We start from the raw sequence: 15,684 nt of genomic DNA, 5'->3' as shown, positions 1-15,684 counted from the left end.
GAACAAACAAACATGTGCGTCATCGCGCTGACACTTAAGTTGCCTGTCAAAGGCAAGAAGAGTCATAGGATGACTTTGGACATAGAAAAGGCAGCAGTGAAACATTACTGACCTGTAGAGGGCAGCACTGCACAAGTAAGAAGAGGAAAGAAATGTCAAATGAGAAGCTTCTGCCCGCTCTCACTCAGTGCAGCACCAACAGATATTCAGATTATGTGGCTGTGACTGACCCAAAACTGTGCAATGGTTCGTTTGAAAGGCTTCAAACTTTGGCAGGTGACTCACGAAGGGCACTTCATCTCAGAATTCTGACTTTATGCCTCAAAATTAGGACATTCATTTCAGAATTCTGACTTTACTCCTCAACATTCTGACTTAATTCCCCAAAATGTGGACATTAATCTCAGAATTCTGACTTTATTCCTCAAAATGTGGACATTAATCTCACTTTATACCTCAAAATTCAGATATTAATCATTCTGACTTTATTCCTCAAAATTTGAACATTATTCACATAATTCTAACTTTATTCCTCAAAACTTCTGACATTAATCTCAGAATTCAGACTTTACTCCTCAAAATGATGTGTGCAGTTCCGACTTTGGCGTTGTTTGGATAAGAGACGTAGGGATTGTGCACCCTGCAACAAAACTAATGCGATACATGAACAGAAGCCGAACATGAAGCAACACTGGCGCTGCTTTCCACAACTGGAGACACGAGTTGTTGAGGAAAGGAATGAACTTTGATTGTAGACTCGTGAGTAAACAGTTTTCAACGCTCCCAGCTCTGAAGCCGGAGCAAAAACGTCAACAAGGGGACAAGTGTCCTCTTCCTACACTGTCTCTGCACTATATTATGTAAAAAAAACTTTTCTATTTCTTCACTTAAAATAAACTTCATTCTGACTCCTGTTGTGAGACACTGAAGTCCACGTGTGATGAGCACAGCTCAGAATATACGTCCAGTAGAAAACGACGACCCGCTAAATATGCAACTGTCCCTCTAAATAAAAAACAAAACATGTGATAAATAATTATTCAACTGCAGCTCGTTTGCAAAACATCGTTTTCACCAAAAAATCTCTGTGATTTTTCCTAAAAATATAATGAAAACACATTTACAGATTATTTTTTTAAATGAAAAGGCCAAAGTAATGTGTGCATATTTAACTCAAATAGAATATGTGACATCAGACACTTTGGATGTTTAATCTAGGGCTGCAACGATTGATTCTTTAAATGATGAATCGATTTTTCAGCTTCTTGAATGTGAATATTTTCTGTTTTCGTTGCTTCATTTCGCTTCTGGTTTGTGGACAAAATAAGACATTTATTCCTCAAATATTCAGACATTAATCTCAGAATTCTGACTTTATTCCTCAAAATTCTGACTTTAATTCAGGAATTCTGACTTTAATCTGAGAATTCTGGCTATATTCCTCAAATATTTGGACATTAATCTCAGGATTCTGACATTAATCTCAGAATTCTGTGGCCAAGTGGAAAGGGAACTTGACTTGTAACCAGAAGGTCGCCGGTTCAAATCCCCACCCGGCCAAAAAAGGGCTGGGGTACCCCTGAGCAAGGTACCCATCCCCCCAATGCTCCCCGGGCGCCACTCAGTGTGGCAGCCCACTGCTCCTAATTCTAGGATGGGTCAAAATGCAGAGGAATACTTTCCCTAAGGGGATTAATAAAAAAAAACTAAACTAACTAAAACTTAATCTCAATTTATTCCTCAAAATGAAGATTTTCACTGATTATTTTATGTGTGAAAATAACTGATTCACGCACGTCTTCATCTGTGTATATTTCATGTAAGTATTTTTAAATCTGAAGTTTGACGGCAGTGACGCAACGATGGACCCGTCTCTGTACACGATGGAGCGGTGGTGAGTTACTGGCACGTGTTGTAGATCTGGATCTGTTTGTTGATGTCGTGGAGGATGGCTTTCATCTTGTCCTCTAAACCGTCCAGCTGACGAGCTTTACCCTCCAGCCGCCGCTGGTTCTCCTCGTAGTTCTTTTCCAGGTCTGTGGAAACACGGGACGTGAGGGAGGCGGTTAGACGTTACACTTGTTATTTAAAAAAATCATATTAAATGATTTTATATTTCAAATCTTGTTGCAGCAACATTTATGTCTGTTCTGGATTGTGGTTCAGGGTTCTCACTTCTTGGTTGACATCAGATTCAAGGACTTTTGGTGGACTTTGGTGAGTATTGAGTTGTATCTGCTGCCTGTCTTAGCTGGGACACTCATTTTTAATCTCAATGACTTTTATTCCGGGTTAAATAATAAAAAATGTTGAGATGTTCATCGGTTAATCGTCTCACCCCGGAACCAGGTTATGCCTAACCCTAAACTTAACCTCAGAAATGAGGTTCTGCCTCATTAGGACCAGGTTTTGGTCTCCATGAGGACTCCTGGTCCTGACAAGGTCCTAAAGAGGCAACAAATACATTCACAAACTTGTTTTTATATCTTAGTGAGGACACATCATTAACATAATGGATTACCTAACCCCTTACCCTTAACCATCACAACTACGTGCCTTACCTTAACCCTTTACCTAAACCTAATCTAAACCCAATTCTAACCCTAAAAGCCATTTTTTTGTACCTCATATAAATACAAGTACACACACACACACACACACCCCTATCCCATTAAGGACTCTCACTGACTCAGCCTAAGCCAAAGCCTTATCCCAAACCATTACCACTTAACCCAAATCTTAACCTAACAACAATTCAAAACTTAGCCCTAAACCTATGCAGCTCCTCAGAAATGAGGTTCTGCTTCATTAGGACGAGGTTTTGGTGTCCATGAGGACGTCTGGTCCTGGCGTGTCAGTCACCTGCTAGTCTGCGCAGTTTGCTCTGAGCGTCTCTCAGCAGCTCCTTGGCTTCGTCTCGGAGGTTCTCGGCTCTTATCTTGGCGTCGTGCACGGCCTTGGCCTTGGTGTCCACTCGCTGCTGCACCTCGTGGTATTTGTCTGTCAGCTGACCGTCCAGGATCTGGACGTGGAGACGGGAGGACGTGTTTGATTCTTTATAATGGCTGTTTACACGGTTAATGAGGCAGACACACACACACACACACACACACCTGCTTGGCTTCGTTGGCCCTGTCTCGTGCCATGGTGGCCGTCTCTTCAGCGAGGGCCGCCGCCATGCTGTTGTTGGCACGTTTGGTCTTCAAAGTGTTGATGTCCTGTCCCAGGGCGCCCAGGCGGCTCATGGCATCGTCCAGGTTCTTCTCACTGTTGGACGTCTCTGACTCGATCTAAGGAGACACCACACACACAACCATGAGCACAGCGGCAGGTTCCCAAATACAGTAGTAACAAGTTTTATCGAGTGATTTTCGGACTTTTAAACAGCTCACCTGTGCCAGTCGGGTCTCAGTCAGGTCAATATCAACTTTGGCACTCGCGATGGCTTTCTCTGCCGACGTCTGTGCAGTCTTAGCGTCCACCAAGGCCTGTTTCACCGTCTCTGCTGTGGTCTTTACTCCCTCAGCACGATGTCTGATAACAACAACAACAACAACAACAACTTAGGGACAATAAACAAAGACCAAAAGAGATCTTATCGTATATCCTGTTAGCACAACCCGAGCTGAAAGTGCTCTAAAGCTACAGAAGCTGAATTTGTTTTTTAAACATACCCATAAACATGTTCACGAGTACTAAATGAAACCTTTTGATCACAAACCCTCCCAAATGTTACACACTGCAAACTTTCACTGACCTCGCTCTCTTGGCATCCAGCAGCAGTTGCTCCGCCTTGCGGACGTCGTCCTGCGTCTTTGCCAGGATGGCGTCCACGTTGGACAGGCTGCGGACGCGGTCCTTGATTTCGTCGGCCAGGTGTCTGATCTGGAGCGGCGAAGCGGGGATGGAGAGTTCCAGAACCTGGTTGGCCACCGCCTCGATGCTGTCCGGGTCTGCTCCCTCCTCTGTGAGGCAAAGAAGGAGGACGTGAGGAAACTAAGAGCTCAAGTTTGTGATTGTAGGAAGAAAAAAACACTTATTGGAATCTCACGAGTGAGGAAGTCTTTGATCTGTTTGATCAGGTCTCTCAGGTCGTCGTTGGAGCGCTCCACTTTGTTTTTGGTGGCCGTGGCTTTGTCCAGCGCTGCTTGGGCTTTACCTTTGGCCTCCTCTGCCTTAGTCTTGGCCTCTGCCACCTGAAGAAAACCCACAGGACAGAAGGGTAGTATGTTTGTCTTTCTTTTGTCTACGGATCAACAGATCACCGGCTTTTTCACACAACCCTCCCATTTTATACGTAGTTGGGGACCAACACGAGGAGTACACTGGTTGTGGCCCCTGTGGCTGGGGTCAAGGTCAATTACTGATTAACGATGACGATGAACAATGATGAACGATGACGACAAACAATGACGACAAACAATGACAACAAACAATGACGACAAACGATGACGAATGAGGACGAACGATGACGACGACGACAATGCGACGTGCGACAGTGAAACGGCGTGAATGATGCGATGCCGAATGATAAACGCGCTGGCGATGGCGGACAACGAACGATTGCGACAAACAGTGACAAACGCCGACAAATGAAGACGAATGATGACGAACAGTGAAAAACGATGACGACATCGATGACAAATGGTGACGAACGATGGCGAACGATGACGGCGAACGCTGACGATCGATGATGAACGATGGCGACAAACAGTGAAGAACGCCGACGAATGAAGACGAATGATGACGAACAGTGACAAACGATGACGACATCGATGACAAATGGTGACGAACGATGACGAACAACAGCGACAAACAGTGAAGAATGAAGACGAACGATGACGAACGATGGCGAACGATGGTGAACGATGACAAACGATGACTAACAGTGACAAACGATGACGACATCAATGGCGACAAACGATGATGACATGAACTGTTCCACTCGGTGGAAAACACGGCTTAAAAGTGTCCAACTAACCCAATCAATGAGTATAAATGGGAGTCAAGTTCCCTTTTCCACTAGGCCATGGGCCGCCCCCTAAGACGTCAAGCAATCCCATCATGCAACACAAAGTGAGTGGTTGTTAAGAAGCATGTGTCTGTATCGCACACCTTGAGAAAGAGTCCCTGCACTTCTCCCATCACTTTGTTCAGCTCCTTCTCCACGAATTTGGCTTTCTCCTGAGCGTTGTCAGCGACCGCCACCGCACCGTTACAGTTCAGGCCTCCGCAGTGACGGTTTCCCTCGTCGTCGCGGCAACCAGCACCTCCACACGGGCTTTCCGCACAGGGAGCATCTCCCGGGGCGCCACACACCTGTGGGGACAAAGACACTTCACTCCTTCACCGTCACAGACTACACTTAAATATTTGATCCCACATTTAGAACGACAGGAAATGTGCTTAAAACATCAGAAACAGGAGGGGAACCCCTCTCTGGGATCAGTAATCTTGTCTGTCTCTGCAGTTTTGGTCTAATAAATCAGCTTCTACAAAGTCCACAGAAGGAGCTCAAACCTTCTCGTTGATCTTCTTCAGGTTCAGGCCCTGTACTCTGGTGCTCAGGTCTCCCAGTGAGCGCTTGTTGGCTGCATTTTTCCGGTTGAAGTCGTCCTTCTTGGCGGCGATGAGGCGCTCGGTGCGGCGGCGCGTGTCTGCAGACTGACTGATGGTGCTGGGCCGGGTGGTTGTCGACACGTTGGCGCGTCGCTCGGCGTCCCGGGACTTGTTGTAGGAGCCGCGGATGCTGTCGTACGCACCTGCAGGCGAAGAGAAGGTGACATTTAACAAAGCAAGATAAGGACTGGAAGGAAACAACTAGACTATGAGGAGGTTCCTCCTCTTTTCTCACCTAAGAAGTTGGAGTTTTTCAGGATATCCAGTTGATGGTGGAGCTGCTCTGAGGTGAGGTTGACTTCTTTGGCTTCTCTCTCCAGAGAACTCAGCTCTTTGCTCACCTCAGAGTTGCTGTCCTGTACGCTGGTTAAATCTCCTTCCAGACGGTTCAGAGTGTCGGTGGTTTCACTGATCTGTGATCTATGGCACAAGCAGCGGTTGTGGAACGTAAACGACAATAATACAAGGTTTATTGCACAAATTAAATACATTTGCAATTGCTGGAAACGGTTTTCCGTCCAGTACCGTTGTGTCATCTCTGAACATCATCGTTTTAACACATTTACTGTATTTAGTCTGTTTGACGTAACTGTACCTCAGATCTTCAATGAGCTCCATGAGGGTGGTGACGGCTGCAGCGGTGGCATTGCGTGCGTTGACGATCCCCTGAGCCTTTGCCAGTTTGTCTTCCAGGTCTCTGAAGGCCTTCTCGTAGGCCCCCGTGAGCCCAGTGGTCTGAATCTCATGGGCACGGTCCGCCAGAGCCTTGGTACGCACCGCCAGGTCCTGGAGACGCGGCAAAGACAAGAACCCGAGGATTGCGGTTAGTTTTTCACGTGTTGCTCTAACTGGGGACTGTGGTGTGAGAACCTCACCTGCACGATGCGATCCCAGTCCCCGAAGCACTTGTGGCAGGGCTCACAGTGCGGGAACTGGCCTGAGAAGCCTCTGGCGCACTGATCGCAGCGCACGCCCGACACCCCCTGCTGGCAGACGCAGTGGCCGGTCATGCGGTTGCACTGAGACGTCTCGATGCCACGCCAGTCACAGTCACACGCTGCAGGAGGCAACAAAGACAACAACATGACGACTGAGTTATTCATGAAAAGTAGAGGTTCAGATTTCACTGTGTGCTGCTGTTCTGAGCATAATAAGGACTTTATTTTATTTCATTTTGCATCTGTAGTTTGTGTAGCGCGTTATTTTCCATGACTAATATGTTGATTGAAAAAATAGAGCTGAAAGCTTGGTTCACGCGATTAATCTGACCACATTAGAAGCACATTAGAAGACTGATGTCTCCCCGATCAGAGGCCAGGACAGCAGCTGAATCCAAACAGGATAACAAATGTTATATGTTATATGTTATGTTATAACAACAGTTAGACTGAAACCAGGGTAAACTCATCCTTGTTATGACTCCTGATTGACTTCCAGGACTTTAAATGAATTTTCATGGAGAGTTTTTTGCTTTTGTCTTATTTTGAATTCACGTAAAAAACTTGAATGATGTGACAATCTACTGTTTGTAACAAGGAAAACAACAATAAAGACACTTCCTGGAGTTAAAAGGCTATTATATATATTTTTACCTCAAAGAAGATCTGGAGAAAGTCTTTACTGACGTGACTGTCTTTTGTTGCTTTCTTTTGTTATCCTTCTCTGGACTGAAACTAAATGTACTGTCACGGCGTTCGTCTTTTTCTCGCGTTACCGCCTGCGTTCCTGCCTGAGCAAACGCGTCCTCACCTCTGCACTGTGTCCTGGGGTCTCCCCAGTAGTTCTCCTGACAGTCTGTACACGTCTTCCCTCCGAAGCCGTCACGACACTGACACTGACCGGTGAACTGCGATGAAAGTATGTCGTTAAAGACGTGTTTGAAAAAGTGGTGAAGTTGTTTCCAGTCTTTCATACCTCGTTACACGAGGAGGTGACAGAGTTGTTGGGGTCGCAGCCGCACGACTCGCAGCCTTTCCCGCTGGCCAGGTTCCAATAGTTGGGGGCGCAGTGGTCACACGTCAGACCCACGACGTCGGGCAGACACTGACACTGGCCTGTGGCGCGCTGACACACGCAGTCTGTGCGCTCCACGCACTGACTGCGCTCAGTGCCCAGGAAGTTACACGTGCACTCTGGAGTCAAAGGAGGCAAAAACATCACTTTCATGATGAAACAACGACTTTGTGAGCCAAAGCATCATCATAAGTACAAGTACATTTACTTTACATTCACTTCACCTGTAATGCAGGTGTTTAAGAGGAGAAATAAAAACACTTCTGCTTCCACAACCCCAGCAATTAAAAGCAGTTATTCACAATTTTTGATAGCTTTTTATTTCATAAACTAAGTTTTTTTTTTCCATAAAATGTGGCTAAATACAGTTGTGTGCAAAAGTGTTTGCCCCCTTCCTGATTTCTTATGTTTGTGCATGTTTGTCACACTAACATGTTTCAGATTATCAAACAAATTTAAATATTAGACAAAGACAACACAAGTTAACACAAGTGGCCCCATGTGAAAAAGTAATTGCCCCCCTTGTAAAATCATCAGGTCACTGTGGCTAGTCACATTTTTTGGAACATTTTCCATGGGCAACAATTTTAAATGAGCAAACACGTTTTCACACAGAATCACGAAGGTTTAGATTTTTTTTCCCTCCCTTAATAATAAAAAACTTCATTTAAAAAACACGTTGTGTTCACTTGTGTTGTCTTTGACTAATATTTAAATTTGTTTGATGATCTGAAACATTTAATATAAATCAGGAAGGGGGCCAACACTTTTGCACACAACTGTAGCTATTTTTAAAGCTACACCGTGTAACATTTAGGAGAACAGTGTGTAACATAATTAACATAAGTATGTTTAGAAAACTGTATATCAGAGAAATGTGTATTTTAGGGAATGGCCTTAGAAATAAAACACTTTTACATTGAGATGGTTATTTTTATCAGTATATCATTTTAATTTCTAACTATGCTCCGATACTAAACAGTTGATTTTTCCCAAACTGTTGGACTTCTTTCGTTTGAGCGGCCCCTGGCCCCCTCCTGACCACACTAGGAGTTTGTGGCCCCTACTTTAAGGCTTTAACAAACTCACCATAGCCTGATTGTGAAGCGTAAGTTTAACTCACAAACAAAGAACGCTGATGGTTGGGATTTGGGAAAAGAGAGTTGTTACGATCTTCAGTCTGACCACTAGATGTCACTCATTCTTCACCCCTGGACCTTCAGCGTTACTCACTCCTGCAGTTGCGTCGCGAAGCGTCCCCAAAATATCCGCTTCTGCAGATGGCGCAGGCCGATCCCTCCGTGCTGTAGAGACACTTCCTGCACTCTCCTGTCCTCTTGTCGCATGCGTCCACGTCCGACATGTCGATGTTGTTGTTGCACTGGCACGGCTGACAGCGGCCTCCGGGCTGCGAGGGGTTACCGTAGTAACCCGGGGCACATTCATCACACCGAGCGCCTGTGTTGATTACGACAGAGAGCAGAAAACAGAGAAACAGGGTGAACGGTGTGTTGATAAGAGACAAATGAATGTTAATCTGTTAATCTAACTGGGTATTTCACTACCGCTGACCCGTCAGTGTGAAGATGTTAAAGCTCTAATCCAAACAGGAGCCAGACGCTGACCCAGAGTCAGCGAGTCAAACCAAAACCAGCTCCTCTGCATCATCAGAATAAATGTGACACAATCTCTTTAAAGAAAAAGAAGAAGAATCTTGTGATTCAGTAACAAAAATAATGTGCACCACAATTGGAGGTCCAGTGAGTAACATTTAAGTGAAATTACTGTCAGTAATTGGATAAACTACACAAGTATGTTTGTATAAATGCATAATCCCTTCAAAAAAGCCTTTTACGTGGACTTAAGGGAGAGGCGGTGCTTCACGGGGGCCGTAATCTTGTGCCGCCGTGTTTTTACAGCAGCCAAGCCACAGAGTGCGTTTCCTTTTTTGACGTTTTTTTATGCTATTGAAGAAGGACGACATCTTTTCTAGCATGCAAGGGCTACCGTAGTTTCCCACAAATTATTCAGACACATAAAGGTGAGTTTAAAGGTGCACAAACCAAAATGATTCAGTTTGAATGATTTCTTTGTTTTATGGAGCAAAGAAAATATTCACATTTAAGAAGCAGAAAAATCTGAAACCCCTTAATTGATTATCAAAATAAAAATGTAAAGTAAATTCTGAGATTTGTTTCTAAACAAGTCATAAATATTAGAAGATGATTGAAGAGGTCAGAATTATTGGTTTGTGGAGTTAAACTTCTGTGTTTACGTTAGCTGCTAGCATGAGTTATGATGGCAAACAGCAAAGATAAGACGTGATTTCTGTTCACGTCTGTTCAAAGTGGTGATTGTTTTTACTTCAATAACTGCTTTTAACGACATTTGGTCGTAGACAGAAAATAAATCAACTGCAGCTTGAGTTTTGTTCAGGTAAAGATGCTTTATGGGCCTTTAGCGTAGCTTCTTCACATGCTAACGTGGTTTAGCTTGTCTATTTTGATCAAACTCTGACATGTTTCTGTTCTGTTCTGATCCAGAGGAATCCAGAGGATAAATAAAAATACCTCTGCTTTCACAACACCTGTGAATATTGATGGAATATACCAAATTTTATAAACTAAGCAATTTCTTCATAAAAATTGGCTAAAAAGCTATTTTTAAAGCTCCACTCTGTGTAACATTATTAACATATGTTTATGTATATATATATATATATATAATTATCATACTGTATATTAGAAAAATTTAGCATTATTTTCACATTCACATTTAAGAAGCTAAAGAATAAAACAAACAACACTCAAACTGTCTATTTGCAAAATAGATCATGAATTGCTGCAGCCCTACAATAGTGGCAGGTTAGTTCAACTTTAGGACCGTGTCACTCAGCCCTGCTGTGATGTCACTGTGATGTCATTGTGATGTCATTGTGACGTAAGTGGCGATTATTTGTCGAGTTACAGGAGGAACATTTTTGAAAAACTGAGCCAGGTCTCACACAGGGTGAGTGCTGAGGCCATGCATGGTCTGGATGGTTAATGTGATGGGAGGACAGAGAGGATGTCAAACATCATCATCATCATCATCATCATCATTACTCACGCTTAAAAATGGTCACCCCGGAGCGTTTAACAATCCCTGTGCAAGTAATACAGGGGGGAGGAGGGGAAATAACAAACAACACAGTTACCATTGACAAGGACCCGCTGAGAGACATCGTTCTTACCTTATTTCACTTCACGTTTATGAAAATAAACTGTTCAAAACACTGTGAACCCGCAGCAGTGACGGCCATTTTGTCCATTTACCTGTGTAGCCCTGGTTACAGTTGCAGACTATCTGTCGGTTGCGGTTGTCCTGGTAACAGGACGCAGCAAAGTGGCGTCCACTGTTGGGCCCGTCCGGACAGGGGCACGGGCGACACTGACCACTGGAGGGTCTGCCCAGAACTGGGTTGCCATAGTAACCGTTGGCACACCTACAGAGACGACAGTGAAAAGAGTTAATACAGGAAAACGATTTTAAAAGTTTTTCTGCAGTGAAACTATCTACAGTATATGTGGTTGATAACAGAGTATAACTAGCACTTTATTCTATTGCTTCAGGTTCAGTTAAAAGGATCGGGAGACAACAAATAAAATAAATAAAAAAATAAAAATAAAAATAAAATAAAACTAAATAAATAAAATAAAATAAAATCACCATTTTTAAAAAAAGTATTAAAAAACACATTCTCTGATTGTTGTTGATTTCCTTTCCTTCCTTTATAAAAATTTGATTAGGATATTAACGTCGTTCATTAGGTTTGGTAAACCATTACTTCTTAGCGTTTTTGAACATTTAATCAAAGAAAGAAGAAACATCTTTCTAGTTATAGGTATTTCACACAGTTCAACAGTCAAGGGTAAACTTTTGTGCACTCACACAGCTGTTAGTGGCAGGTCATGTGATGCATTTCTTTTAATGTACTAAAGACAGCACCACAGGTGTGATAACCTATAGTTAAATGAAATGATTTGAGCAGGTGTCAGGTGATGTGACGTCCTCAGTCTCCCTAAAATAAAAAAATAAGTTTTTTTATGGATAAGTGTAGTATATTGTAGTTCTTTGAACATTTCCTTCAGCAGAGGTTCTCCAGTCTTTGTTGAGCCTGTATTTTGTCTGATTCAATAATGATAACATGACCTGACTCCAAACAGGAGAACCACCTGTCACACTTGTCTCCTCCGGTGTTGTCCCGACAGCTGACGCAGACGCCGCTCCTCTGGTCGCACTGGTCTGCGTGTCCGTTACACTGGCACGGGCGACAGCTGGGGAAACCCCAGTGACCCGCCTGGCAACCGTCGCAGCGCTGACCGAACGCCCCCGGGCGACACTGGCACTGACCGCTGAACTTGTCGCAGAGTCGCGTCACGGAGCCCTCCGAGCTGCAACTGCAGGCTGGACAGACGCACGGACACAGAGGAGGAGACGGAAGGAAACGACCACGTTCAACCATTTTATAAGTGTTCATGTTTCTGAACTTTTACTGTCATTTCTGTTACGTCTAACATCCATAAACCAGTATGATCTATAAATGAAACAAATGTCTTGTTTTTGGAGTGAAAAGTTCTAAAACGTCTGTAAATTGATTTGCTGACGTCCCGGGAAGGACCCGTCTGTAAGAACCTGGTCTCTGACTGATTTAAGTGACTTTAACCGATAAAGCTGATCTACTGGGATCTTCACCCACAGGCATCTCTTGTGTTACAGAGAATGATCCGAAAAGAGAGAAAATATCCAGTGAGCAGAAGTTCTCTGAGTGAAAATGCCCGATGATGCCTGAGGTCACAGGAGAACGACCAGACTGGAGCGAAATGATAGAAACACTAACTCTAGTAACGCGCTTTCAAAAAAGATACGAAGAAGATCATTTCTGAACATGCAACACAAAGCAGAAGATGGTCTACAGCAGCAGAAGACCACACTGGAAACCATCATGAAAGACCAAATGCCATTTAACAGACAGCAGAGGGCGCCAGCAGCATGTACAGGTCTGCAGCTGATCAGCTGATGTGGTAAATCATTGTAGTTACGTTACTTTAAGTGCAGAAGAGAATCCTGGAAAAACCCAACAAAGACTAAGTTTCTCACCGACGCAGCCGGAGGGTCCAAAGCCATAAGTTCCTGGAGCACACTGGTCACATCGCCGGCCGATCACATTGGGCCTGCAGCGACACTGGCCGCCTCGGGCATCACACAGAGAGCTGACGGATCCCTGAGGGTCGCAATTACAAGCTGGACGAGGACAGACGGACACAGACTGGACGTTCAGTGAGTTTGACACATTTATCTGCCTGTGTACACATCTAGAAGTGTCATTCTGCTTATCTGTTGACAAATCTACGAGTCTATCTACGGATCAGCTACATGATCTACGATCTATGAACATGTACAAACCTCCACATCTACCTAAATATCTGAGTGACTGTCTTCAAATCTAAGTATCTACTTATCCATCGTTGTATGTACGTGTAAGTGTGCATGTTTACACATGTGTCTGTATTACAATGAATCAAAATGTTCGCAAGAAGTTTTAAAGCCAAAATGTGTCAAAATATCATTTTAGATGAATTATTGTCTCGATCTTGATCAGAGCTGCACAAATATCACACAGTAATCACTTTAAATATGCTTTTTGAATGAACATGAGAACAATGATATAAAAATGACCGTTCCCTCTGACATCGGGAATCATATTGCAATAGAAAATCATGCAACACTAGTCTGTATAAGCATCTCTGCCCATCTACATACGTATCTGTCTAATCTAAGTATCTGTCTACGTAACTATCTACATATCTGTCTACGTATCTTTGTACGACGAATGTCAGTGAAGACAAAGACCGCCCACTCACGCAGAGCGCCGTCGTTGATGATGGCCGACATGCTGGTGATGAGTTTGGCACAGGTGTCGCTCATCTGTGGACGGGTCACACTCTTCGCCCCCTCGTGACAGCGGTAACGCTCGTACGTCTGCTTCCGTACGCTCGAGGCCGCGTCGCCGGCGCTGAACATCTCCATGGAGGAATGACGCGGCATCAAGGCGATCTGGAGAAGAAGAGGAGGCCGGATGTTGGTGTTTTGAGGATAGCCAGTCAGTCAGTCATCATCTAACCGCTTTATCCTCCACCAGAGGGTCGCGGGGGGTGCTGTGCCAATCTCAGCTACATCGGGCGATAGGCGGGGTACACCTTCACCTACAGTTCGCCAGTCCATCGCAGGGCCACACAAAGATAGAGACAAACAACCATTCACTCTCACGGTCAATTTAGAGTGTCCAATTCACCTAATCCCCACATTGCATGTTTTTGGACTGTGGGAGGAAGCCGGAGAACCCGGAGAGAACCCACGCACACGGGGAGAACATGCAAACTCCATGCAGAAAGGCCCTTGTTCCAACCGGGGCTCGAACCCGGGTCTTCTCGCTGCAAGGCGAGAGTGCTAACCACTACATCACCGTGTGGCCCGTTTTGAGGATAGCAAAAATAAGAATTTCTTTATAAGGCAGGTGTTTGTTGGTGTTTGAATCTCACCGAGTCCATGAGGACGATAGCGTCGGCGGCTCCGTTGATGATGCTGTTGGCGTCCTGGTAGCGCCTGAACTCGAGGCGGACGGTGTACGTCACGCCTCTCTCCAGACACACGGGCTGAGGAGTGACCACAGACCTGGCTCCAGCTGGCAAGGACACGGTGAGTCTGTCATCGTCTGGGATGGTGTTTCCACACGGGCTGCTGGTCGGAATCGGTCCAGGACGGATCACCGTTATTCTCACATCCTCCCAGTCTCGCGGCATCTGAGTGTATTAAAAGGTTCAGGAGCTGATGCTGTACCACGTCTCCCGCACCAAACTCCATTGAGAAAATCAACGATTTCATATCACGGCAACACAGCAGTTGTTTAGCCACTGCTGTCTCCGTTAGTAAGTTCAAATTTACCATTTTGTGACTTTCACCGCTGGAAAACATTCATTCAAATTTACCAAAGTGACCACAATTACATTACATTTCTTCTTTTCTTTTGTCATCGTCGTTGTTTTAGTCCAGCAACTCTAGTGTCCGCATGAGCTAAACACACTGATTTTCTCTATGGGCTTTGGTGTGGCAGAGTGAGTGATTTACATACTTCAGGTGAGATAAAGCAGCGAAAACATTCTTAAGATGACATAGACTTAAACAGGCAGTTTTTCCTGATGTTTCTGAGCCTTCATCTTAGGAAAGGAATCACTGTGTGGATGGAAATATGCTTTGAAAAATAATAAACACACAGAAAATGTACATGATTTACAGGCAAATTATTGTTCTTGTTGATGTGACTCGTCAGCAGATCTTTGTCTGTGCAGGAAACAGTGAGGCTTTAATGTGTCTGTCAGCATCTCTAAATCATCACATACCAACATAGATACAAGTAAAAAAAAGTCTTTAAAACTCTCTCTTTACATCATTCACAAACCTGTGATTCGTAGCGAATAAGGAGGTCATATTCCATGGAGTAAGGGACGTCAGTGATGTGGAACTCCAGGGTTCCGCCCACAGGCACCCGGGAAAACCCAAAGCCCGTCCAGGAGGCAGGACGACCCGGCTGATGCTCCCTGGTTTCCAGGGTACAGCCCTTTAAAAATATGAAGTATATTGAGTTCTATTTCCCTTCTGGAGCCAACGAATCTCTCCAAATACACTCCAGTTGTCTCACCTGTCCCATTTTGGCCAACTCGGCCTCATACAGGAGGTGATCCAGAGCCATGAAGAAATATCCAGACTCCACCTGCGTACACTGACGTCCCGTCATGTGAGTGCGGCAGCGACACTGACCGCTCTCCATGGAGCACCTGCGGAGACGAAAAATCCCGTTAAACAGTTTACAGATCGTTGTGCGGCGCTGCAGTTACAGAACAGCGCCACTCACTGGTTGTCCAGCGCTCCTCCGACGTCACACTCGCAGCCTCTGCATCCGTTCAGGTCGTGGCTCAGAGCCCAGTGTTCTGGCTGGAGAGATGACAGAGAGAG

The 15,684-nt window shown here is 44.7% G+C and overlaps 1 protein-coding gene across 1 annotated transcript in view; it reads right to left on the bottom strand.

Annotated features, from left to right (window-relative positions):
- Positions 1–1,673: 1,673 nt before the first annotated feature.
- Positions 1,674–15,684, bottom strand: part of lamb2 (laminin, beta 2 (laminin S)) — a 41,879-nt gene continuing 27,868 nt past the window's right edge. Inside the window, exons 13-34 of the mRNA XM_044038386.1 lie at positions 15,584–15,663; positions 15,371–15,506; positions 15,131–15,289; positions 14,214–14,474; positions 13,536–13,728; positions 12,772–12,915; positions 11,847–12,078; positions 10,947–11,116; positions 8,866–9,090; positions 7,534–7,751; positions 7,369–7,465; positions 6,495–6,676; positions 6,215–6,405; positions 5,855–6,039; positions 5,521–5,762; positions 5,116–5,319; positions 4,052–4,196; positions 3,758–3,965; positions 3,393–3,534; positions 3,114–3,290; positions 2,863–3,022; positions 1,674–2,036 (exon numbers count right to left, since the gene is read on the bottom strand). Coding sequence (XP_043894321.1) covers positions 1,900–2,036; positions 2,863–3,022; positions 3,114–3,290; positions 3,393–3,534; positions 3,758–3,965; positions 4,052–4,196; positions 5,116–5,319; positions 5,521–5,762; positions 5,855–6,039; positions 6,215–6,405; positions 6,495–6,676; positions 7,369–7,465; positions 7,534–7,751; positions 8,866–9,090; positions 10,947–11,116; positions 11,847–12,078; positions 12,772–12,915; positions 13,536–13,728; positions 14,214–14,474; positions 15,131–15,289; positions 15,371–15,506; positions 15,584–15,663 — 3,888 coding nt within the window. The 3' untranslated portion in view covers positions 1,674–1,899. The remainder of the gene's footprint in view (positions 2,037–2,862; positions 3,023–3,113; positions 3,291–3,392; positions 3,535–3,757; positions 3,966–4,051; positions 4,197–5,115; positions 5,320–5,520; positions 5,763–5,854; positions 6,040–6,214; positions 6,406–6,494; positions 6,677–7,368; positions 7,466–7,533; positions 7,752–8,865; positions 9,091–10,946; positions 11,117–11,846; positions 12,079–12,771; positions 12,916–13,535; positions 13,729–14,213; positions 14,475–15,130; positions 15,290–15,370; positions 15,507–15,583; positions 15,664–15,684) is intronic.

Source organism: Solea senegalensis, linkage group LG11 (assembly GCF_019176455.1).
Source record: "Solea senegalensis isolate Sse05_10M linkage group LG11, IFAPA_SoseM_1, whole genome shotgun sequence".
In the NCBI taxonomy this organism is placed as follows: Eukaryota; Metazoa; Chordata; class Actinopteri; order Pleuronectiformes; family Soleidae; genus Solea; species Solea senegalensis.
This window is presented reverse-complemented; position numbering and strand designations above follow the sequence as displayed.